Genomic DNA, 23,226 nt, shown 5'->3' with positions numbered 1-23,226 from the left:
ACGTGCCAGCAGACTCCTCTCATGATCAGATGATGAAGAGGAAGAACTTTCTGCCGCCCGACCTACTATTCGTCAACTTAATATTCGTTTTGGTCTGCTTGAACCGGACACCATGTTACTTACTGTTGATGGTGGATCCGGCCACCATGTTAATTAATGGTGATGGCAAGCACAGGGAATTTGAATAACCAGAGGATCTTGAACAGTATTTATCCTCCTTGACTGGCACAGACATGGTCACATCTCCCCTAGGTACAGATTCTCCCGATACACTTAAGCGTCTGACTTCTCCACCCTCACTTTCTGACCTCGCTGGGATAACGCCCCTTCGGAACAATGACTGGATACTGTGCTTAAGTGGTGGGAGGAGCAAGCACCCCGAGATGGAAAAGACACAGCCTTCAGATGCCACAATAAATCTCTCTGTCCTGTCAAACTGTGAGTAAAATGATTTTGCGAATTCCTTTCCCTTGGACCTGGATTTTTTCCTCCCAGCTTTATTTGGTAAGATCTGCCTGATATCAATTCTACTCTATATGCTCCATATATCTTTTTTCTTTGTATTAAATGACAGTGTGTTATCATGTTGAGGGGTCCATTATAGGGGGCTGCCTGTTTTTCAAACTTGTTTTCATTGCCATAGGTTTTACAATATCTACTCAACTTTTCCTTTATGCTCTGGGGTTGTAGGACCTTTTGTCACCCTATTGGGGCCGAGTACTTGGCTGTATCTCCTCTTATCTGGAGGCACTGGGCATGAGGTGGGCTGGGAGGACCACTTGCCTGTATATAGTTGGTTTAATTTTCTCACTTTGACCTATCGGTTGTTTAGGAGATCTGCTGCATTTCTTATTGAAATATTGTGTTATATTTCTTGTGTAATTACTGTATAATACACCAACCTGACTCACCGACATATTCCCATTTTCTGCCTTCGGATTGATGGCTCTTCCTCTGCTCCAAACACCTTTGTCTCCTATCTCTTCATGTCAATGGTCTTACCCATTACAGTAATCATCAAAAGACACTTAAGCTCCGCCCATCCAAAACCCCTGACATAGTCCTTTTACAGGAAACACACTTATCTACCCTAGAGACCAGTATATCACGACGGGATTGGGAGGGCAAAGTTATAAGTGGCAGTCTACTTTCTTCCTCTGCTGAGGCCCTTACTGCTTCAGGGTTTCACTCATCTCCGAAGAAGTGCAGAGTTCTATCCTGCTTCATAAATCTCTACCGGACACTATTCTGATGACATAGACGGATCCTTTTGGTCGCTGTGTCTTTGTAAAATTCAGAACGATAGACCGGGTTCTGTTCCTTGATGCTGTCTATGCTCCTAACCAGGACAGGGTGTCCTTCTTTTCCTCTATATCTAGAATTTTGACTGACAGACGGGTTACTCCATCACAACTGTGACAGGTATCCTGTCCGCCAAAATATAAATTCATTTATATCCTATGGGATTTATATTTTAGCGGACGTGGATATTCGTCATAGTTGTGACAGAGTAACCCGTGTACCAAGATCTAAATCAGGCCCAAAGATTTAGTAATGCCAAGATTATTATGGAAGGCGATTGGAACTTGGTGCAAGACCCGCTTCTTGACAGGTCGGGACCCCTTGATAGACCTAATGCTAAGAACAGTGCAGTATTGCTGGATATCATGCAGGATCATAATCTACATGACCTATGGCGCTTCACTCACCCTCAAGATAGGGAATACTAATTTCTTATGTGTGTACATGGCATCTCTTTGAGAATAGATTTTTTCGTATGAACCACTCTTCTCTAGCCCTTCTTCATAGATGTTCATAGACGTGCAATTGAGGTTAGGGGAATCTCTGAACACACTCTGTTAGTTCTTGAACTAGGCCTGGGGTATATTTCCCCTACCTCCAAATGTTGGAGGCTTAACCTTTCCCACTTTCACCAGTTTAATTGGCATAACATTTAATGGAGATTGCGGAATAATGCCACGTTGCATAACAATACTTCAGTTAGTGGAGAAATCCTACCTCAAGATGTAGGGAAACAACTCATCACGAACTCGAGGATCATCTTCCCAATGCAGAAGGCAGTTCTTTTAACATGCACAGTCAACACAAGCGTTTTTTACCCTAGCGGACCGTTCAGTTAATTTTGAGCACCCAACTACAAATCCAAATGCAAGCAGCAGCATTCTGAACATGACCGACAAGAAAATGAACTCGAAAATACTTTTTTGAGTTGAATCTTTACCATAGTGGACCGTTTGGTTAATATTTTAGTGAGAAAAGTACATTTTTAGGTCTCGCCTGGCAAACGCAGCGCATGCACGTTGCTCGCCTTGACGAGACTATTGTTGTCGGTTTGGTGCCCGAAGGGAGACAAACCATGTGCGCGCCTGGACAGGCGATGTGCACGTGCATGTCTCGCATTGAGCACAACCCTCCTGCCTCGCGCTTTCACGGAGATAGCTTGTTAGCCTTCTAATGGCTCCTTACTGTAAACACGCAGTAAATGATGGGACCAGCAGCGGTAGTAGACACAGAGTTAGTGGGTGGCAGCTTTGTCTTTTTTCCTTACCGCTCTTTCCTCCGGCCATTTATTATGCCACAGCCCCTCAACTGGTCAACTAAAACTGGCCCGTCCACACGACCGCTCCATGCAGGCTGACATTTTTCCCCAATTCCGACTTGAGTATTTCTGTTGATGGGCCGGCTTGTGCCCTGCAAGAGGGGGACTGGCCCTCTTAAAACAGAGAAGGGAATGTAGTACAGACAATCCATTGTTCTGTCACACTAAAAGCAGGTACGGTGTTTATTTATTTGTGCACACAGCACCACCAACCTCTCAATATAGAGACTCACGTGTATAGCTCCGACGTCAAAATAACTTTGGCAGCCATGTGTTTGGTCATTTCAAATGTCTGCACTGCTGTCTCACATGTTGATTTTCACTATTTCAGATGCCATTGACAAACGGGTACATATCTGAGCGTGCTCTTGAGCTTCCTCATACCTTTCCACATTTACTTATTAATCCATTTGTAAGGTCACACTGCAGCCGTTAGTACTCGTCTCAAAAACTGTTTTTTTTCATAGAACATAGCCATATGATGTTCACAGAGTAATTTACTGCCAGCAGCGCATTACTTGTCTGTGTGAGGTTTGGGTATTCAAAACGATTGTAGTTTATGTGGAGTGAAGAAATGAGCAGATAAAAATATTGCTGAATTGTGAGTTTATGAGAGCCAGCCTGCCTTTTGAAGAATGACAAATGCACAGTTTAAAAACAATGTTGTATGTCAAGTAAAAGTTGGTAATCCAATCCAAGCCCTGCAAATCTGAAAGATGAGCTGTGTTGTCCCGTACATGTTTTCTTGCTAACTGCACCCGGTAAAGGGTCCTTCAAAGTGTCACACACAATAGACTTAAATCTCACCCGTAAGCACAGTACAAAACAGAAATGTCTCTCATAGGCATTGTGCAACATTTCAATTTGCAGGCCAAGGGATGCACAAACATTTTGCACTTAGCGTGCTATGTTTCATACTTCATGTATTGTGGTTGGATGGGTTGCTTTTTGCTATTAACATCCCTGATATTGCTGGGGTCCATCAGAGATCATGGTTGTTGACAAAAAATGTCTACCACTTGACTCCTGTCCTCCAGACCTTAGCTGCGAAGGACGACTGAGCGCACAAGTTTTATAGTACAACCATCAGCCAGCTGGACCCTGTCGACCACTTCTTAGCGCCTCTGCCAGAGGTCTGACTCCAGTGTTGATAATTGGGTTCTCGAAAGAACAAGCATTTGCAATGCAATAGGTCTCGCATTTGCAAAAGTTTGAGCGATTGGCATTGTAAATTACAATGCCTTTTATTTATTGTTTTGAAAATCCGCAAGCGGGGCGTAAACACACACTTTGTACTTATAGTCGTTGCTTACGAGAAGCAAGGCTGGCAGTAACTGCGCCTCTTAACTGCCAGTCTTGCTTCTCGTAAGCAAGGACTATAAGTACAAAGTTCCTGTTTACGCACCGATTGCAAGTTTTCAAAACACATAAATTAAAGGCATTTTTATTTATAATGCCAATAGCTCAAACTCTTACAGATGCGGGACCTATTGCATTGCAAATGCTTGTTTTAAATAGGAAGTTAGTGTCATAGAGACTGAGAGGGCACTGTACATGCAGTAGAAACGTCCTCTTGTCCAGCAGACTCCTCCTTTTACTTTGTTCATCCCTTGGTCGTTTTGCATTTACAGGGAAAGCATTACTCTCTTTTTTTTTTGTTGACATTAGCAAATGCAGCATTCCATTTTAATGACAGGAAAGCACTAACTACATTAATTGCACCTCTGCCTATACCCGTCATTTGCTCCCTGAAAACAAAACAAAAACATTACATGTAGCTCATTATTCCAACCTCTTTTTTGTACAAATTCTTAATAGTCAAGTGTGACTGAAGTAATACATTTGAAAGTAACCTTCCTAAATGTACTATTGCTGTTAGAGATTAAATTAGATGTACACTTTCTATAAATTACCTTTGAACAGTGCAACATGAAAAGAAACGATTCTTGTTTAATTCAGTCAATATTTCTATATTTTGAGATATTTGCAAAGAATTATATAGGCTAAAAGCAAGTGGACGAATCGATGCAAACCCTGTTACAGAATTGCTAATGTGTTCTTGTTTAACAAAATGTAATAAAACATGTTGAAATAAAATTGTGCAATCATATTTCTCCAGAGGAGTGATGGAGGCAGGCTAAAAATCCATTTTGTAAACCCACAGAGGACATGTTTAAGTAAAGAAGTGTCTTCCCCAATCAGCACATGCGGAAAAGAGAACAGCTTAAAGGCACCGATAATAAACTAGAAGTTCTAGCAAGGCGGCACGAAATGCTACAAGCAGTGCTTAATTTGTGCCGGTGCTTTCCGGTGCTCAGCACCAGCACTTATTTCACCGGGCCAGGTCTATATGATTTTTCTCTCTCGCCAGATCGATGGCCCGGTAATTATTAAAATACATTTCTGCTCTCCTTCTGTGGCTGCTGCCTGGTATGCCGCCTGGTATGTCCTCATAGAAAATCCCACCCTGGTCCACGCATACTGCAAGAGCGTCGTCATCACGTTAGTGATGTCATGTCCGCAGATTGAGTATGCCTTTTACAGAACATTGTTTAATTTCCGTTCAAGAATGGCAGAGGCGGGCTTTTGGCTAAGCTGGGGCACGGCATGCTGGAAGTGTGCAGGATTGTCAATAAACGTTTTAACGTCCAGGAAAAGTGAATATACACGTGTGCCAGCGCCCGCATTTCATACATGTATAATTTTTATATATTCGATTTACTTGCTGCTTAAAAGCAACTAGAGCCGCAGTACTACTCCGAGTTCCACCACGTCACCACCCGGGACGAGAAAGAGAGCACCGTGATGACCATCCCGCCATCGCCTTCTGCAACTACAAACGGTTCCTCGCCCATCACCAAAAATGACTTACTGCGAACTGGCCAGCTCCTGTACTTAGAGGACGAGGAGCGCTACAGTGACTACTTGCAGGCCCTAGACCTTGCCGACAACTCCCCCAAATCGGCAAGTCCTTCAGCATGTGGGACTTCTTCCAGAACACAGGCCACAACATGGAGGACATGCTGCTCTGCTGCCAGTACTGCAATGACGAATGCGGCGTTGTGAACTTCACCACCGTGAGTAGCCATGTAGCGCCGAAAAACGTAATACGTTTAGGTTTATTAATATGCATACACTGGTGAGCCCTAGCTTCCTTGGATCACCTGTCGCGCACTATGGAGCAGGTCAGGCCTTAAGCACCAGTATGCCAAAGTTGTCAACAGTCAATTAGCCACAGTTATCAAAAAAGTCAGTATGCCAGAGGCATATTCTTTGTAAAGGAAGAAACGAGCAACAAGCCTAAAGTGCGCGGACAATAAAATGGATTGAAGAAAACGCAGCGATTCTAGCACTAAATGTTCTGAGTTTATGAGCTGAAATGGTAGAGTAAAGCTGGCGACCCTACAATAGGGAAAATAATGAGAACGGTGTTATTCTCTGTGTGCAGTGCTCTTCAGTTGCAGTTTAGCTGAGGGAACAGAAGTGGGTGTTCTGATGGTTGCATTGGTGGGCAGGACAGCATCAAGGTGCGCACTGACAATGTGCATTCTTAGAGGAAGCAACCTTCTTGCCTTTTGTAGTTCCCAAATTTGAGCTCGTGGTTTTCGGTGCTCAGCACAGTTTCTTTTCATGAGCACCAGTTAAGGACATTTTTGCACGAGGAGATGAAGTGATTTTCCCAGAAAGAGGATGTTGAGCCGACCGGAGACTCGAACCCCTGCGGCCAAGTCGGCAGCTCTGGCCATTATGCCACATACTTAGACGGCGCTAACATGAGAAAGGGGCTGGAGCAAGCTTCCTCCTGGCGACAGTATATTTTGTTTTGATCAAAGTACCTAGGTCCTGTATAATATTTATAACAACAATTACACGGCCAACAAACAATGAATGAAGTAATCAGGGAGCCCGTTGTAGAGACTTCAATAGAGAACAATTCTCAAAACTCATCGTAAGTATGGACTTGGTCCTGCATGCTCCATGTGCAATACTCGAAACTTCTAGGTGCTCCTCCGTGTTGTTTGGAGTGAAACATATGGGGCTCCCGGGAGTGCATTCCACATATTGTGATGCTTAACCAGCTAAAGCTGCTAGACTGCAGTAGGCAGTTTCAGGCAACAGGGTGATTTTTACTTTCATAACTTTTGTTAACAAATTTTGGCTAAAGTACTATGAATAGTTATTGGGGCAATCTGCCTCTCTGAGCAGTGTCCAGGTCCATACCAATACACAGTGGGGCAGATTTACAAGCCCCTTGCGTCACTTTTGCACCGTCGTTGCGTCACTTTTGTGACGCAGCGGCAGCGTAAAAGTTGCAGCCCATTTACAATGTGACGCATCTAGGGACATGCGTCATGTTGTGAAGCCCTGCACCACATTAAACCTGCATCAGGGTTAATGTATGCAGGGTTGGCGTTCCGTCGCAGGAAGCCCTGTAAAAGTGACACAGTGAAATCTACAAGATTTCACAGTCACTTTTACGTCCATGCTGCGTCAAAACCCTGCGCCTGCTTGAAGCAGGCGTAAGAATAGATGCAGCATGTTTGGCATAGGGTGGCCCTGAGCATTGCTGGAGTTGCGTCGTGCTTGCGACACGACTCCAGCAATGCGTGACTTTTCCGTCAACAGATGCTTCAGAATTTCTGACGCATCTGTCAATCCTTGCGCCATGGTGCGCCGTATTGTAAATGCGGCGCATCCATGGTGACGCAAGGATTTGGCATGTTGGCGCAGGGAAAGTGACGCATCTCTACAGATGCGTCACTTTCTTGTAAATCTGCCCCAGTGTTTGCAGCCTTCAGCTGTAGGACGAGGTGTCTTACAGACCAAGGTTCAGGGTCTCACTCGGCTGCTTCCAGGTTGGGGCAGAGCTTTCACCAGAAGGAAGAAAAGTAAAGCCCCAACAACTAAGTATTCCGTCACAACAGAAAAGGTACTCACCCAGACAGCACCGTGAACCTAGGAACCCTCACTGAGCCAAGCAGGTTACTGCACAAAGCACAATAAACGACCTACAGAGGACTGGAACCTCTGCTTCGGTTTGGACACCAGAGCCATTGGACCTCATCAAGAGTGAGCTCCAACTACTGACTTGTCATCACAGTCTTAACTTTTTTTAGTTTGAACAAAGAAACTTTATTTTAGAAAAGATACAACCAAATATAATCAATTTAGATATAGTAACAGAGATTCAAGCAAAGTAGTTGCACATGGGAAGAAAAGATAATGTAGCATTACTCTCTTTATGACTGTAATCTCTGCTGCATCCATACACTAGAAATTTTCACTTTTTGGGAAAAGTCAAATAAGTACAATGCTGAGCAGCCGCGCTATACAAGTTTCACATCAATCAATCAATCAACTCTGGAAAAAAGTCTGTTGTTTTGTGGGAGGGCAGACTCCACCATTTTGTGTTCTTTATTTGTGTTTTTTGTTTTTGTATCAGTGTTGATAAGGTCGAGAGCAGTACCATGAACAGCTGCGGCGCTAGGTGAAGTCACAAGTGTGAAAAAACGAACCTGTGGGGCCATAGGCGAAGACTGTTGCATTGTAGCCAGATATCACACCCTCGATCAGGCCCTTGGTAGTAAATCGATACACCATATCCTGCAGGCGAAAGAAAAGAGAAAGCACAGCTGTTAGCACAGGCAACGCACTGGGAGGGAGCACAGCCATTACAGGTAGAGCATCTTATAGGATAACATCAGTACATGAAGATTAATGGGAGGAAGCACTGCCACAAGCCTAGGCAAGTAGCTATAAGAAAGCACAGCCACAACTAGAGGCCGGTGGCCAGGGAGGCGCAACCAGAAGCCCATAAACACGTTAGGAGAAAACATGGCCACAACTAGTCCAGGCAGGTGGCTAAGAGGAGAAAAGGCCACAAAACCAGGAGAGTGGCTAGAAGGAAGCATTGCCAGAAGCCCAGGCAGGCGGTCAGCAGGAAACATGTCCACAAACCCAGGCATATGGCTAGGAGGAAGCACAGCCACAAGTCCAGACAAATGTGCAAATGTTGTTGTACGAGGATATGCCATTTCCAAGCGGTCACAAAATAGGAAAAGACTAGTGCTTTATGGGGTTCTGTGCCCCACAATGCACTAACCGGAAAAGGCCCTCCCCAAAATGTGTAAGGCTTAGTAAGGTCTGGCTCCGAGGCCGCTTCTGTGGCCGCAGGGTGTGGCTCAAGGCTAGTGTCCATAGAGTTGGTGCGGTACGGTTTCTGGCCTTGCCAAATGGACTATGAGCTGCCGTGTCCTTGAGCAATATGAATGATGTCATTGATGATGTAAATGGTAATGTGATAAGGAATGCCACCAGTAACATTGATGATGATGTCATTTGTGATGTCATGTAGAATGTCATGAGCAGCGCACGGCAAAGGTAGGAGTTAAATGTAGCATAAATGCCAGAACAGGTGAATTTCAAGTGTAATAGACACTGTTTCAATGCAGTGTTGTTACGTTGTGCATCTGGCACACGTAAAGTTGTGCACCTGGTACCGACACAAACAACTGACCCCTGACTAAAGTTTTCCTTTGAATACATATTTTTTAATAATGCCCACCAAAGTTACAAAACCACTCAATCTACAAATTAAGCCTGCGTTGTAGGAAACAAACATATATACACGCACTCATACATACAAATACTATTCTATTGTAAATCACATGTATCTCTTTCACATGTAATGGGGGAATTAGCTTGGAAATGGCTCAAAGTAAAAAAAAAAAATTAAAATAAAAGCAAAGGAGACGTTACCTTGGTTAGCACAATTAGAACATGTGATATTAAATGATATTGAGTATATAAAATTAAAAATGTGCTGTTTTATTTTTTTAAAGGTAAAGGTTGGTATTAATACTTAGGTAAGAGTGTTGCAGCCTCTTGTCATGCTGATCACCCCATTTAACACCTTTATAATCGCTCTCAGTAGCAGACACCCTGGCAACGCGCATGGAGGCTGGGTTGAAAAGGGTTTCTACGATAAAAAAATGTATGCCACCCCTCAGTTTCTGCTGCCAGGGTAAGGTCTGGTTGTACAAAGGTGAAAAGACTGGTTCTCTATTATCTGGGATTGAAAGTGCTTTTCGCAGGGTGAGGTCCAAGGGATTTCTAGTGAAATACATAATGACCAATTTACCCATCAAAATGACACCGTAGGTCTGTAATTACGCTGTCTCCTGTCGTCCTCTGCAATGAAAGCGTCTGGTTTGGCAATACTGGTCAGACTGGTAATGTCTAAGAACCGCTCTCATGAAGCACAAACAGTGGACGTGGAAGGAAGAATAAGGGAGACAATGGGGAGATTGTGAACAAATGTGGCAGAACAGAGAGAGCTAAAGAGCGGTAGGCAAAGTGGAGAGGTGGGGAAGAACTGCAACTGGAAAGAAATCTACTCCAGGAATCCATACAGTGAAGGGGTCGCGGGAGGTGGTCAACAGACAGAGGCGGGACTAAGTAGGGAAAATGCATATGGTTGAGTCAGTGAAAGTCACCAGTACATTTGTATTATTTTGAGCAAACTGCCCTCAGAAAAATTGAGGACAACAAGAATTCTATACTAAAGATGTCTTAACCTGCTCTGTTGATAACAACAGGGCACATTTTAACATAACCTTAGGTGTCAAGGCACCTGCTGCAGAGATGTATGTGTATACAGCAGGAGTAATGGTACAACACTAGTATGACAGCTCAGGTTGCTAAAGCTCTTGCTGCAAGAGTGGAGTGTAATCCGTTGGTCACAAGTTTGAATCATTAGAGAGTTATTGTGCCTTTTACAGAGCACTGCATGCACAGGGTAGTATCTTAGCATGATTTCTCAGTAGGGTAATATGTTTGTTTCTAGTACAACCTGCAAGTCACAAACCCAATAATCAATCAATCAATCAGGGGTTTGTAAGCGCAGCTGCTCACCCATGAGGGTCTCAAGCCGCTGAGGGGGACTGCTGATCCATCTGGGTGTGGAGGTTCAGTCGAAGAGCTAGGTCTTTAGGTCCTTCCTGAACTGGGTCAATGACGCGCATTGCTGGAGGTGAAGGGGCAGGGTGTTCCAGGTCTTGGCTGCGAGGTAAGAGAAGGATCTGCCTCCAATTCTGGCCTTGTGGATTCGTGGGACGGAGGCCAAGGCAAGTTGGGCAGAGCGGAGTTGTCTGGCGGGTGTGTGTGGTAATCGAGGTGGTGGTTCAGGTATTCTGGTCCTGCATCATGGAGGGCCGTATAGGCATGTGTGAGGAGTTTGAAGGTGATTCTCTTGTTGATCAGGAGCCAGTGGAGTTGTCGGAGGTATTGTGTCATGTGGCTATGGCAGGGGATGTTGAGGACAAGTCTGTCTGCAGCGTTTTAGACATTCTGTAGTTTCTTGAGCTGTTTCTGGATGACGCCGGCGTGGAGTGCGCTGCCATAGTCCAGTCTACTGGTAATGCATACATGGGTGACCATCTTTCTGGATTCCGTGGGGAGCCATCTGAATGTCTTTTGAAGCAGGTGCAGCATGTGGAAGCAGGATGAGGATACTTGCTTGATTTGGAGGTTAAGAGCGAGGAGTTTAGTATAATGCCAAGGTGCATGCTTGGTACGCAGGGGTGCGAGGGGTTTCTAGTGTAGTGGGCCACCAGGAGTCATCCCAGGCTGAGGGGGTGGGTCCCAGGATGAGTACTTTGGTTTTGTTAGAGTTGAGCTTGAGACAGCTGCCTTGCATCCAGGTAGCAACTGCCTTCATTCCCTTGTGAAAGTTGATATTGGTGGCTGTGGGTTCGTTAGTGAGGGAGATGATCAGCTGGGTGTCTCTGCGTAGGAGACGATTTTGAGTCAGTGGCATTTGACGATGGCTGTGAGGGGAGCCACATAGATGTTGAAGAGGGTGGTGCTCAGGGAGGAACCCTGGGGTACTTACAGATGATCTCTGTAGGTTATGAGATGAACCGGGGTAGTCTGACTCGCTGTGTTGGGCCGGTAAGGAAGGAGTGGAACCAGTCCAGTGCCTTGTTGCGGATGCCGGCGTCATGGAGTCTCATGATTAGGGTGTGGTAGGAAACAGTGTAGAAGGTGGCCGAGAGGTCCAGTAGAATGAGGGCTGTGGTTTCGCCCATGCCGAGGAAGGAGTGGATGTCGGTAGAGGCGAGCAGCAGTTCGGTCTCGGTGCTGTGGTTGCTTCAGAAACTGAATCGGGAGGTGTCCAGGACATGGTTCTCTTCGATGAACTCAGAATGATTACATACAAAATTACATATAAAATGTTCTGAGCATTCACATTATTTTTTATCGGCTGTCGTCAACACAGGAAACAAACACATCTTGCTGTCTCTAGTTATTTTCCTATTATGTTTGAGCTCCCATTTTATTCACTTTCTCTATGGACAGGAAGATTCTTTGTAGACCTTGAGAAAGAAAAATCGTTTATGTCTTAGCTTATCTCTTAGCTGAATCGTGAAGTGACAGGGTGCATCTGGGTTTCCCCTTCTGGACTGTTGAGTCTGGAGGCAGGATATGGTTTGGTTCACTGTCCAGGTCTTAGGGCTCTTGTCCCGTCAGGACACTGCGACATAAGGAATTGCTGACTAAACTGAGGTAGTGTGTACACTGGAGGAGGAACGACAGATTTAATTCCCAGGTCCTCTTAGCAGTCGTCAGCAAGGCACAACACGTGCCTAGGCTCCACGGTCCTACTTGTTGCTATGTGTCTCCATGGCAACAATTAGCATCCCACCGAGGGAGACTGAGGTCAATGTCACTGGTTCCCTGCACCCTCGGCCTATAGTCTGGTTCCGGGCACTACAGCAACGCGGTTCCCTTGAGATACCATTTAATGGCAGTACTGGAAAGGAGACGGAAACAAAGAGAGCGAATACAAGAAAAGATGTAAAAAAATGGAGTTGTGACTGGTAGGGCATGATTCTCGGCGAGAACAGAGAAGCACATCGGTTCAGAGCGTGCGAGGGGTCAATAAAGGGAGGGTGTGGTGGTACAGACGGCTAAATGAGTTCGAGTTTAGCTACCTTCCAGAACAGTAGGACACAATTAAAATAATTCGCTCCAGAAAAAATATAAAGCCTGATTGTAAAGTTTAAAAAAAGAGACAAACATAAAAAAGATAAGTAGTGGACATATGCAAAGAGTTGCAAGACGTTTTGGAACTATGTAATTAGAGAACTCCATTTCAATCAGTGCTTAATTTGTAAAACAATAAGTGCTGGGGCCCAACGTTTTGCTCCATAGTCCACGGCCAGTGCTACGAATACCAAGGCTTCATACTCTTGATTCCAACTCATACCTCTTTAATCCACCTCCAGACACTCCCTGCCTCTTTATATCACTCTTCCAGGTTCTTTCTCATCCCTCCTTTCTCCCTTTGTCACTTGTTTTGCCATCTTTTTCTTACTTCTTCATCCCCCCTTCTATCTTTGGCTCTCTTTGAGTGGGTGAAAGTCTGATGAGGAAAAATAAGGGTGTCCCCAAAAATCAGTACCAGTGGACCCCACCGGAAACCACTGGCTTAAATTAAGCACTGCAATTACTGTAAAATCTCACTTTGCTTTGACCCCTGTAAAAGGAGAACGAGAGAGAGTGTCTGAGAACGAGAGAGAAAGGAATAAGGCTGCAGAGAATATTAGAGGAAAGGGAAGAGACAGAAATAGCAAAGTAAATAAGTTAGAAAGGAGGGAAAGAGGATCAAAAGAGTAGGTGTGATTAGTAAAGTGGGAGATAGAAAGCATATAAAACAATCCATAGTAGCACAGAATGTATTTAATCTATCACCCAAACCATCGTTGTGGCCCAAACTGTTGAAAAAACGTTGCAAATTTACTCTAGTAGAATCAAATGCATACCTTTTTTGGGACTTTGACAGAATTGTAGAAATACGAGGCAAGGCATGGATATTCATGAGAGTTCAGATACATATAAACATTTAACAGGTGTACATTTTTGCATGTGCCAATTTAACGTAGAAGTGTATTTGCACTGAAAAACATTTCTTCCCTACGGGGAAAATATTGACAAAGTCAATGTCGTGGGTTCTTTCAATGCCGAACCCTGAAAAGGTGTGTACTTCTGCTCTTGTCTGTTATAAATGATCATCCATTTTTCATGAGAGCAAACTACCTGCACACATTTGTTGAATACTCCTAAAATGGCAGGTTTGTGCACGTTATAACTTTTAGAGATGGACTCACCCAGGAACAATCACACATAGCCAGCCAGTCAGCAAGATTGGTTTACACGGAAAATCCATCATACTTCACCCACGTTAGTCCAAACAAACACTAGCAAAGCCAAGCGAGCCAATTCTTCTGCACAGCCTAAACAGGACTAACCTTCTAATTTAAGAGAACAGTTTATTATGTTGAATGCTGCTGATAACGATTTTCATTATTTTCCTTCACTGAAGAGAAAGCTAACTGAAAAAGATACTCTGCAGAATTTTAATCAAATATGTCATGTATGTCTGTAGGTATTTGTATGTAAATTCCTGTCTTATGCAATAGTGAACAATATAGTGCGGAATGTATTATTAGATGAGGTTACATAGAGATAAAAAACAATGGATCAAAACAGGAGAAGCAAGGAAATGGAGTGAAGTGGAGGGGTGTAGGTTGGGAGAGAAGAGTAGGGAAGCCGAAAGGAAAAGGCCACGATTCAGAGGAAGAGAAGAGAAAACGGAAGGGGCAAATAGAAAATGGAGAGAGAGAAAAATAAAGCAAAAGAGGAAATTAAAGCAGTTGAGGAAGGATCATGTATAGAAGATTTATGGGGAAAAGACAAAAATATTTGGAATGAGAATTCAATGGATAAAGGATGAATGAACGAGAAGGATGTAGAGTTTTGAGGTATTAAAGGGGTGTGTAAAGAGAAGAAGAAATGGGAAGAAAGCACACAAGCGGATAGGGGGAAGACAAAAGTATAGGTATGGAAGAGTAAAAACAGGTGAATAGAGCAAGAGACGTTTTGTGGAAGGAAAGAATGGAAGAGAAATTATGTATATGACATAAGGAAAAAGGAAGAAAGAAGAAGAGGAAAATTGATGGAAGAAGAGGAAAAGAAAGGGGTTAAAGGGTCTTGAGTGACATAGGAGTTACATAGGTACCGCATTATGCACATTAATATACTACAACATTCTGTAACACATATGGTATTTCATGACATAAACTAAGGTATAGAGAATCGCATAAGACGCTGCTCTTTAAACAGGCAAAGCAAGTGCCCACGAAGAGCTGAAGAGAATGCAGCAGGTCATGCAGCCAGTGCCCTGCGCCGCTTTTAGATCAGGTGAGCACAGTTGTCACATGGAACAAATGCAAATCCAGGGCTGAAATTTCACTCCTCACCTGGATGAGTCTTGAGGGAGTCTGGGCTCAGCAGAAAGCAGTAATGGATCCTGACACAAGGACCAGGGCCAGGCTGACCTCTCGCCCAGCCACCGGCATCTATTAATAATTGGTACCATTAATATGCTTAGACGTGCTCTTCAGGCAGGTGTAATGTAAAATGAGTCCCACCTGTAAAAACTGGCTGAGGGTCACTAAAGTGTCACTTTTGCTGGATACTTCACAGGCAGTCAAAAGCATCGAGCAGAGAGGATGGCTCACTGATGACTAGGCGACCCCTTTACAGTCGGGGCTTGTGTTACACTCTGTATGAAAGCGCCATGAGAAAGCAACTCTGGTTTAGCTGACTGCCAGCTAGACACATTGTTCATATAGACACAGGCATGATTTGCCGCTGTGGGGAAATATCCTATGTACTGGATTCGACCCTGACACATTGGCATATTTAATTATTTAGTGAGGTGTGCCTTCAGATTTTTCAGAAAAATACAAAATGCGTTTCAGGGGATGTAAGCATCAATAACTCAAACATAATTGACACGTGGTGAGGGTTCGACTCGCTCCAACGTTCAGGGATACATGGAGCCAGTATTAAACTAATTTCCAGGGCAGTGTATTTTTTCTCCCAGACAATCAATGAATAACAGCTGTATTCTCAAAGCCTGCTCCCTAAACACCAAAACATACCGCTAGACCACACTTTCCCTGCAGTATGCAATTTTGAAACGCAGAGGCTGCGATAATACGTCCAACGGCTGAGCCACTCAGGCACTATACCGTTTTGGTATGTGTTTTATCCTGGGCATTTTGCTTCAAAATACCTGCGTGCTCTAACGTTATGCCGGGTGTGCTATGCGCGCTAAAGCAATCACGAGCTGCCTCAAGCGAGTTATTGTTGGTGAAGATCTGGGATGAGCATACATAATTGGCCTCGCGCTAGTACAGCTGGTCCCACGCGGGGGAACCGGATATCTGAAATCCCTCATTGTGTGGCGCAGGGCAGGCAGCCCATCACGCGGGCTTGCAGAGAGGCTTCGTCAGCAGTCAGTTTGGCGAGCTTTGTTCTTCTGTTTAAGGTGACCCATGTTGATGGACTAACAGGTTCGGCCTGGCCTATAGGGCAATCTGGCAGTGCCGGAAGGGGAAGGGTTCGTCTGACAGGTCAGTGTGTGGGCCAGTGTTTTGCCTGTTTGTGGGCCTGTTTATGAGCTGGTGTGCTGGTTTTTAATATTGATTTCCCTGGCATTAATACCACATACATTGCGAGCAGCAGTAACCCCAAACCCCAAACGCATGTAGTTTCCCACAGTCATACAGCATGCCTGCCCTTTACAAGTTCAAAACTTTACAAATGTGGGCCTTTTTTGTTAGCTTGCTCATTCGCTAGTAATGCCACTTTTATGTTGGTGTTTGGGGCTATTTCCAGTGTCTAATTTGTAAAAAAATACAAGAATAAATAAGTTCCAAGGCCCTTGTCAGGAGGCCACTGCAGGTTGCCCCTCCCATTACCCCCGCCAGCGCTGCCAATGACAGTATCAACGCAACGTCTAACCATCACACTCCCACAACTGTCACAAATTAGGCTATTCCAGGCCACCCAACACTATTTGAATGGCTTGGGCAGCAGCTTTTAGTCATTTTCAATGAATACTAAATTATTAAACACCTGTTGTTTTTTTTTTAATTTCAAAATTAGACAAGTACACCACCATGTGGTGGACTGTGATATGTGTCAGTGTTGACAGTTAAGTACCGGGGTAGAGCACTGGTTAAAATTAAGCATTGTCTATTTTCTGTCTTAGTCTCACCCTGAGGATGAATGCTGTGTTTGATGCTAGCAACAGAGTAGAAGTGCATTTGGTGCAGTTTGATCGTTTGAATCCATATTTTCATTTGAATGTCGAAATTATATGGTTTGGGAGGAGCTGATTAGAGAGATGCACTTAGATGTGTCGGTGTACAAGCTGGTTTGTTCCAGTGACGTAACCTAGGCCCCTGCAGCCCTGGTGGCATAAAAGTGACCCCAGCCCTTCAGGAGACCCCCAGCCTTTTAGGGGACCCCCATTCAGACCACGGCCAATGTATATCTGTGAGATATGAGAGACTCAGTGGCCCCTCATCCTATTCTACCGGAGGGCCCATCATTTTGCTTACACCAGTGTCATGCAAGCAACTCACTGCTGATTCTTGTTTTTCAGCCAACGGCACTATATACATAGTGGGAAATGTAGGCCCAATGAGGATGCAAAACTACAAGTTCCAGTATGCTTATCGCTGCTGGCTGAAAATTCAAGACTGGCTGAAAGGTTCAACTTGTGTCAAGGTGGACAGCTATAGATCAGCAAGATGCCTCGTAGCCAGAGTTGTGTTCACTTCTTGAAATCATCTACTTGAAAATGTTGTTTTGAAAAAAGATGGCCTTATTTGCATGTCATCTGTTTGTAGTGACACATTGCAAGCCCTCATTTTAATTAGCTTCTTACAAGAAGTTTCTTGTGTCCTTCCCCCCAGAATAGGCACTTCTGGGCCATCCACCTCTATTGTGGGCCCGATACCCCTTTCCACCACCTCAGGCAGGGCCAGTCTACAGTGTGGCAATGACAAGCTGTCACCTGGGTCGACTGCTGAAGCAGGTTGCAGTGAACACAAGCAATGGGGCCTCATTATGGGGGGGAAAGGGGTAAAATGCTGCTTCATTGGGACAGCAAGAATCCTGTTGGCTGGGGCTTAAGGTTAAGGGTGGAGTAATGCTCGTGGATTAAGGTAGGGGTGAAAGTGTGGTCAAGGAGCATAGTACATACAATTGGACTTTTTAACTATTCATTAAATTTGATCACATTTAATTGAAAGAGGTGAAAATGCAAAACAAATTCTCTCAATCAATATTGGACGCCGTTAACTTAATCTCATTTTTGCATGGGGTTCCAGTCAATGATTTTGACTGTGTGTCCAAGGCACAGTTTTATCTCATGGCCACTGGTTCATGTCTGACAGAGTTAGCACGGATCAGAAGTGATCATTGTGCCTGTTATGTGGTGTGGTGCAGACTCCATTGGTTGCTTCCTCGGGCCAGTGCAATGGTCGCGGGCAGTCCATATCTTGCCAGACTGCTTTGGGGTCCGGGGTGGCACGGGCAGCACAAACACAGCAGTTTTCCCAAGTTCAGGAAATACTCCACCCTTTATTTCAGTTCACCTGTGAAATGGATTTTGGCATATTTATAGCTATCTTTTGCTGTGCAGGCAAGCAAAAAAAGGTGTGTTTTGCCATTTTCATAATCTGGCAAACGTGTTCACTCACCCCAACTTAATTCCTATGTATGTGACTGTTTTTGTTAATACATACACACAAGTTGCTCATCATTTCAATAATCTCTCTGACAGCTTTGAAATCTCGCTCTCTGCCCCCTGCCCAAAACAGAGTTACAGAATTAAGTTACAGTTGTCCATTGGAAAACTGTAGAGTTATGGATGTGTAACCACAAAAAACTGGATGTTTTTCTCCAAGGGTTTCTGAATTACATCAAGTAGACAATGAGAGCAATGCTCTAGTCACCTATGTGTCTCTGAGAACCCCGAGGTGAAAAACATCTAGGTTATATTCTTCTTACCCATCTATAAAATTATGTTATAAATCCATCCCTAAACCTTCCCCTGCTTTCAACGTTCACACAGGGACAGAGGCGTAATGAGTGAGCCATACAGGATATGGCCTTAACTGTCCCTCCCAAAGATAAACAAGCATTGGCATAGCCAATAGGTCTTGCTTTTGGGACCTTATAAGTGTTTAGCCATGCAACAGTTGATGTTGTTGCACCAAGGATATTGTGCTGCATAACTAAATACTTATAAGGTCCCAAAAACAAGACCTATTAGCTATGCCAATACTTGTTTGTCCTGGATCCAAGAAAGAGAGCAGATCCAGTCTTCAAGGCTCTTCTCAGGTTGGAGACAGCAGGTTCACCCCCTTCGGATCTTCCACAAGTCCAGGAGTGTTCTGAAGAGTGGCTATCAATGGCAAATGTATGCCTGACATGAACTAGTTAATGGGAATGATTCCTTTGGATGCCATAACGAATTGGGTAACGGTTTCAGGGGCTACCCTTACCCACTTTTTCAAGATGACTGAAGTCTTCTGCCACACTAAATGGGGTCTCTGAGTTCCGAGGGTAGTGGTGTGTGTGGAAAGTGTGCTTTGGTAATCCTGATGTCCACCCACATCTATCCTAGAAATCTAGTTTGTGGCAGTCCCTGAACCCACAACAACTTCAGGGATAAAGGTCAGGAAGAACAAAGCTGCGTTTTCAGCAAACAGACATGGGGTGCACAAGAATTATTTTGGCATCCTGCCTTCACCCTTTGAAATGCACCCCAAATGTTATATGTAAACCCATTCGATCAGTCAACCAGGCTGTGAGCATGTAATGTCAAAAAGAGGCCCACTGTGATTTGAGCTTGACTGGCTAGGGGGAACAAAAAAGGGCCCTGGCCAAGTGTTAGATAACATTTACCTGTAAGAGGGGAGGCCTCTTTGAAATATGCCCCAAGGGTCATATTAAAAACCCCACATAAGTATTTAAAATGTTATTGATGGAATGTTTCAAATAATCTCAGCAACTGGTAATTACTCAGGCTGCATCCCAGTCCATTAGTATATTGCACACCATGCCACCTAAGGTTGAACTCAGCCATATGCAAATCAGTCTTGACCCTGCTCCAATGGGAACAGTCCAGCCTGAAAGGCCCGAGTGGTTCAAGCATTTCATCCATAACCTTGTTGTTGTTGCAGTCATTGCATCATTCAGTTGCTAATTACTGTCCAGCAGAAGCTGGAGAGTAAAATGCAGATTTATATTCCATGGACTTCAGGTAGGGAAAAGGAAACTTTTCAAAAGTTGCTTTTGAGCAATATTTAGAAAACAATCTGACTTCACTATTGAATTAGATGTTAATCACTATTAAAATAGTTTTTTTTCTCTAGATAGTCACATTCCCAGGTGCTCTATTAGAATTTAATATTTCATCCTGGTGTTTTCCAATGGAACAACCAACCTTGCTACAATGAAAATAGCTTTTAGGGCTTTTCACTATAAGGACACGTTTAACATTAACCTTCTACATGTCCTACTTTTAAATACCATGCACCTTGCCTTATGCACAGTAAGACCTAATTAGGGGTAACCTATTAACTAATAAATAATTTAAAAGGAAGGTTTAGGCATGTCAAAAGAGGTTATTTTGAAAGGCCAGATTTGCAGTTTTAAAACTGCACAGCCAGGCTACACTGGCAGGCCTGAGACATGTTTTACATCAGGTGTATACCAATTTTACCAAGTTGAAAGGAGGACCACAAGCACTTTACCCCTGGTTAGCAGGGATAAAGTGCACAGAGTTTTATAGCCAGCAAAAGCAGGGTTCAACAAAAGGGTAAAAAACATACTGGGTGACACTACAAAAAAAGGGCACATTTTCAACTCTCAGATTCTTCACACTATTGCTTCCTTGCTGGCACCTGCTGTTCCTCTCCTAAATTTGCATTAAATATGCCTTTTTGAAACCAGCCATATGGAGATGTGCTGTGCATCTCTTACGAAAAATTACACACACCCATCTGTCCTGCAGCATTATACTGCCCTTCATTACTCATGGTTCAGTTGAAGAGTCCTGGTTTAAATATGTTTCTAGCGCCAGGAAAAGAGTGCATTGGAGTATAGTTCACATTATATGTTTGGAAGAATGCATCATCGCCATAATTCATTGGAAAGAGGAGGCAAAACTGCATATTAAATCAACTGGACCACTCAGTCACCTGAGTACAAATAGCTGAGAGTTGATACAAACTGATCACACATGAATATCTGTAATTTCATGGTAAATCCTTTACGAAATGGATTTTTATTTAATAACATGCCTGTCTCCTCAAAATCTAGCCACCACTGAAGATATTGCTCCATACTCCACAAACAGTGGTTTCTTAATCCATGAGGTACTGTCTCTCCTGCGGCACAGTAAGTTGCCTAAGCATTCAGTTCTTTGCTCCAGGCACAAAGGTTTCTTATAGGTATATCATTTACTGCTATGGAGAAACCTACTTTGAGTTATTGTGGATGATACTGAAGTGTCCGAATAACTCATAAATCTTTGAACTGTTAGTAAAACTTACACATTTTTGGCCAAATCATTTTGAGAACTGTGTTGTAAAGTTCGCCTTTTGACAACATCTTTTCAGCTCTTCTTTTTCCCATAATTTCCTTGAGTCAGTCTCTCATATCACTTAGGAGAACAACAAATCAAAAGTTTACATAGGAATCACTGCTCCGTCAGTTCTAATGCTAATAAGCAACGTAATCTAGGGCAGCAATCACTGGAGCATTAAGTTGCAGACTGTTCTAGTGCTAACCCCAGCTGATGCACCTGTGATGTCATCATAGGAATGCTGGGTAGACTTGGGGCTTATGTTGGCCCAGAGAGAGATTACGTGGCACTGGAAGTCCCGGGAGGGCCCATCGATCGGGCGGTGGCTCTCCGAGTTACTAAAATGGTCAGGATGTGAGAGTGAAGTCAGAAGGCGCCAAGCGATTAGGACGGACAATGAAGCGGGGCTGGAGTGGGTAAGGGCATGGGAGCAGATCAAGCAGGCCCTGCAGGATTGCCGGCTCGAGCGAGCGGAACGGGAGCGTGAGGAGAACGGAGTTCCTTGAGGCTGAGGACAATAGATGTACCCCAGATAGCTGGCACGAACTAGAGTTAGGGACCACTGGAGGGGCCCGCAGCAGCAGCAGTTGGGGGGGGCGGGCTGGGAGGGGGGGGAGTTCCTGCGGTGGGAGGGTAATGCTACACTGAGTTGGGTGAAGAATGTAGCTGGTGGGACAGAAAAGCAGAGGCTCCCATGGGGCATGCACCAGGCACCGCTGTGAGGCGATAGTTGTGTTCCATTGCTTAACTATCCATCTACGCCGCCCGGCCTCCGGGATGTGGGCTGAATGGCTGTGTGCGTTGCTAAACCGAGGAATATGACCGGAGATTGTAGGGGGTGCCGGTTGCCCCGATGGTTATGTTGCTGAAAATGTTGCAATAAAAAACATGTTAAAAAAAAAAAAAAAAAAAAATCATAGGAATGCTGGAGATGTGGCTGTAGAAAAATTAGAGTTTGAATCATTGAAGGGAATACTCACAACTGGAGAAAGATTGAGGGTGACAAACTGACCAGAGAGGACAGGAGACAGGAACTGCAGTTGCATGTAGGAAACCCTAAAAGGGAACTTTGTTCAGGTAGCCTCTTGTGTTAGCTCATAGTTTCGAGTTACCCAGGGCTTCTCTCAGCCATATCAGGAGAAATGTCCCCGGCTCCTGAAGATGTGAAAGGTTTTCAGTAAACCAGCTCCCATTCCTCAGTAAAATTGCTGCTAGCTAAGAGGTGTACCCTAAGGTTAATAGACTCTCCGGTGAGCTACCGGGATTCCACAGTTTCAGCAGCATTGAGGAAACAAACACAGTTTCGGTCATCATGTGTGTTATATTCTGGTCTTCTTCTTCCCTGCTGCTCAGCCTGTGTGTGTGATGTCAACAGAATGTTGGTGAATGCATGGTTTGAATGTGTGGTCAGTTTGAGTGAGTGGGGCTAAGCAGCTGGATGCTGCTCCCGGTGGGGCCTTTGATACCATCTAACTTATGACTAATAAATCTATTTAATTACACCTACGGCTACTGGATTGCTTACCTAAGAGAGCACTTTCATCAATGTAACAGTGGCGACGATTGGAAATAAAGAACCACACGTGAAAAGTTGAGAAACTGATGATACTGCACAAAGAAGCCAGCTGAGCCTGAAGAGAAAAGCTAACCAACGCCTTGGATGCCCCACCGGTGCCTTCTACAGCAGACAGCCCATAGAGGTATGTTTTGAGCGTTGGACGTTGTGTGGCTCAATTGGTTTGTAACCTGTTTTGTCAATTGACATTTTCAACTTCAACAAAAAAAAAAAAATCTTATAAGTGTTTGACAGTGTGTGGCCTGAAATTTGAAACCCGCCAACATTGGACTTTTGGCTGCTTACTGCTGTAGCGATTCTAAATGCAAAAATACGCCGTGGAAGATGTTATCCTGAGTTTGGAACTTGCACAGGTTAAACATTGGATGCTTAATCTACGTGCCTTGTCGTCAAAGGGCCTGCATTATTCTCTGGATTAGTAAAGTCATTTGCCTAGGGCGTTTTACCTTTCTTTCATCAACGAATTTTGCTCCCGAACATCATTATGCCTGAATTCCTTTCTACTAATGATCT

At 44.2% G+C, this 23,226-nt stretch overlaps 1 protein-coding gene across 2 annotated transcripts in view; it reads right to left on the bottom strand.

Annotated features, from left to right (window-relative positions):
* The window catches only part of KIF19 (kinesin family member 19), a 275,355-nt gene that overhangs the window by 135,036 nt on the left and 117,093 nt on the right, over positions 1–23,226 (bottom strand). For both annotated transcript variants that reach the window (XM_085617363.1, XM_085617364.1), the window contains exon 4: positions 8,137–8,224. In XM_085617363.1, the coding sequence (XP_085473489.1) occupies positions 8,137–8,224 (88 nt within the window). The remainder of the gene's footprint in view (positions 1–8,136; positions 8,225–23,226) is intronic.

This window comes from Triturus cristatus, chromosome 7 (assembly GCF_964204655.1).
Source record: "Triturus cristatus chromosome 7, aTriCri1.1, whole genome shotgun sequence".
Lineage (NCBI taxonomy): Eukaryota > Metazoa > Chordata > Amphibia > Caudata > Salamandridae > Triturus > Triturus cristatus.
The sequence above is the reverse complement of the archived record's forward strand: the minus strand, read 5'-3'. Positions and strand labels throughout refer to the sequence as shown.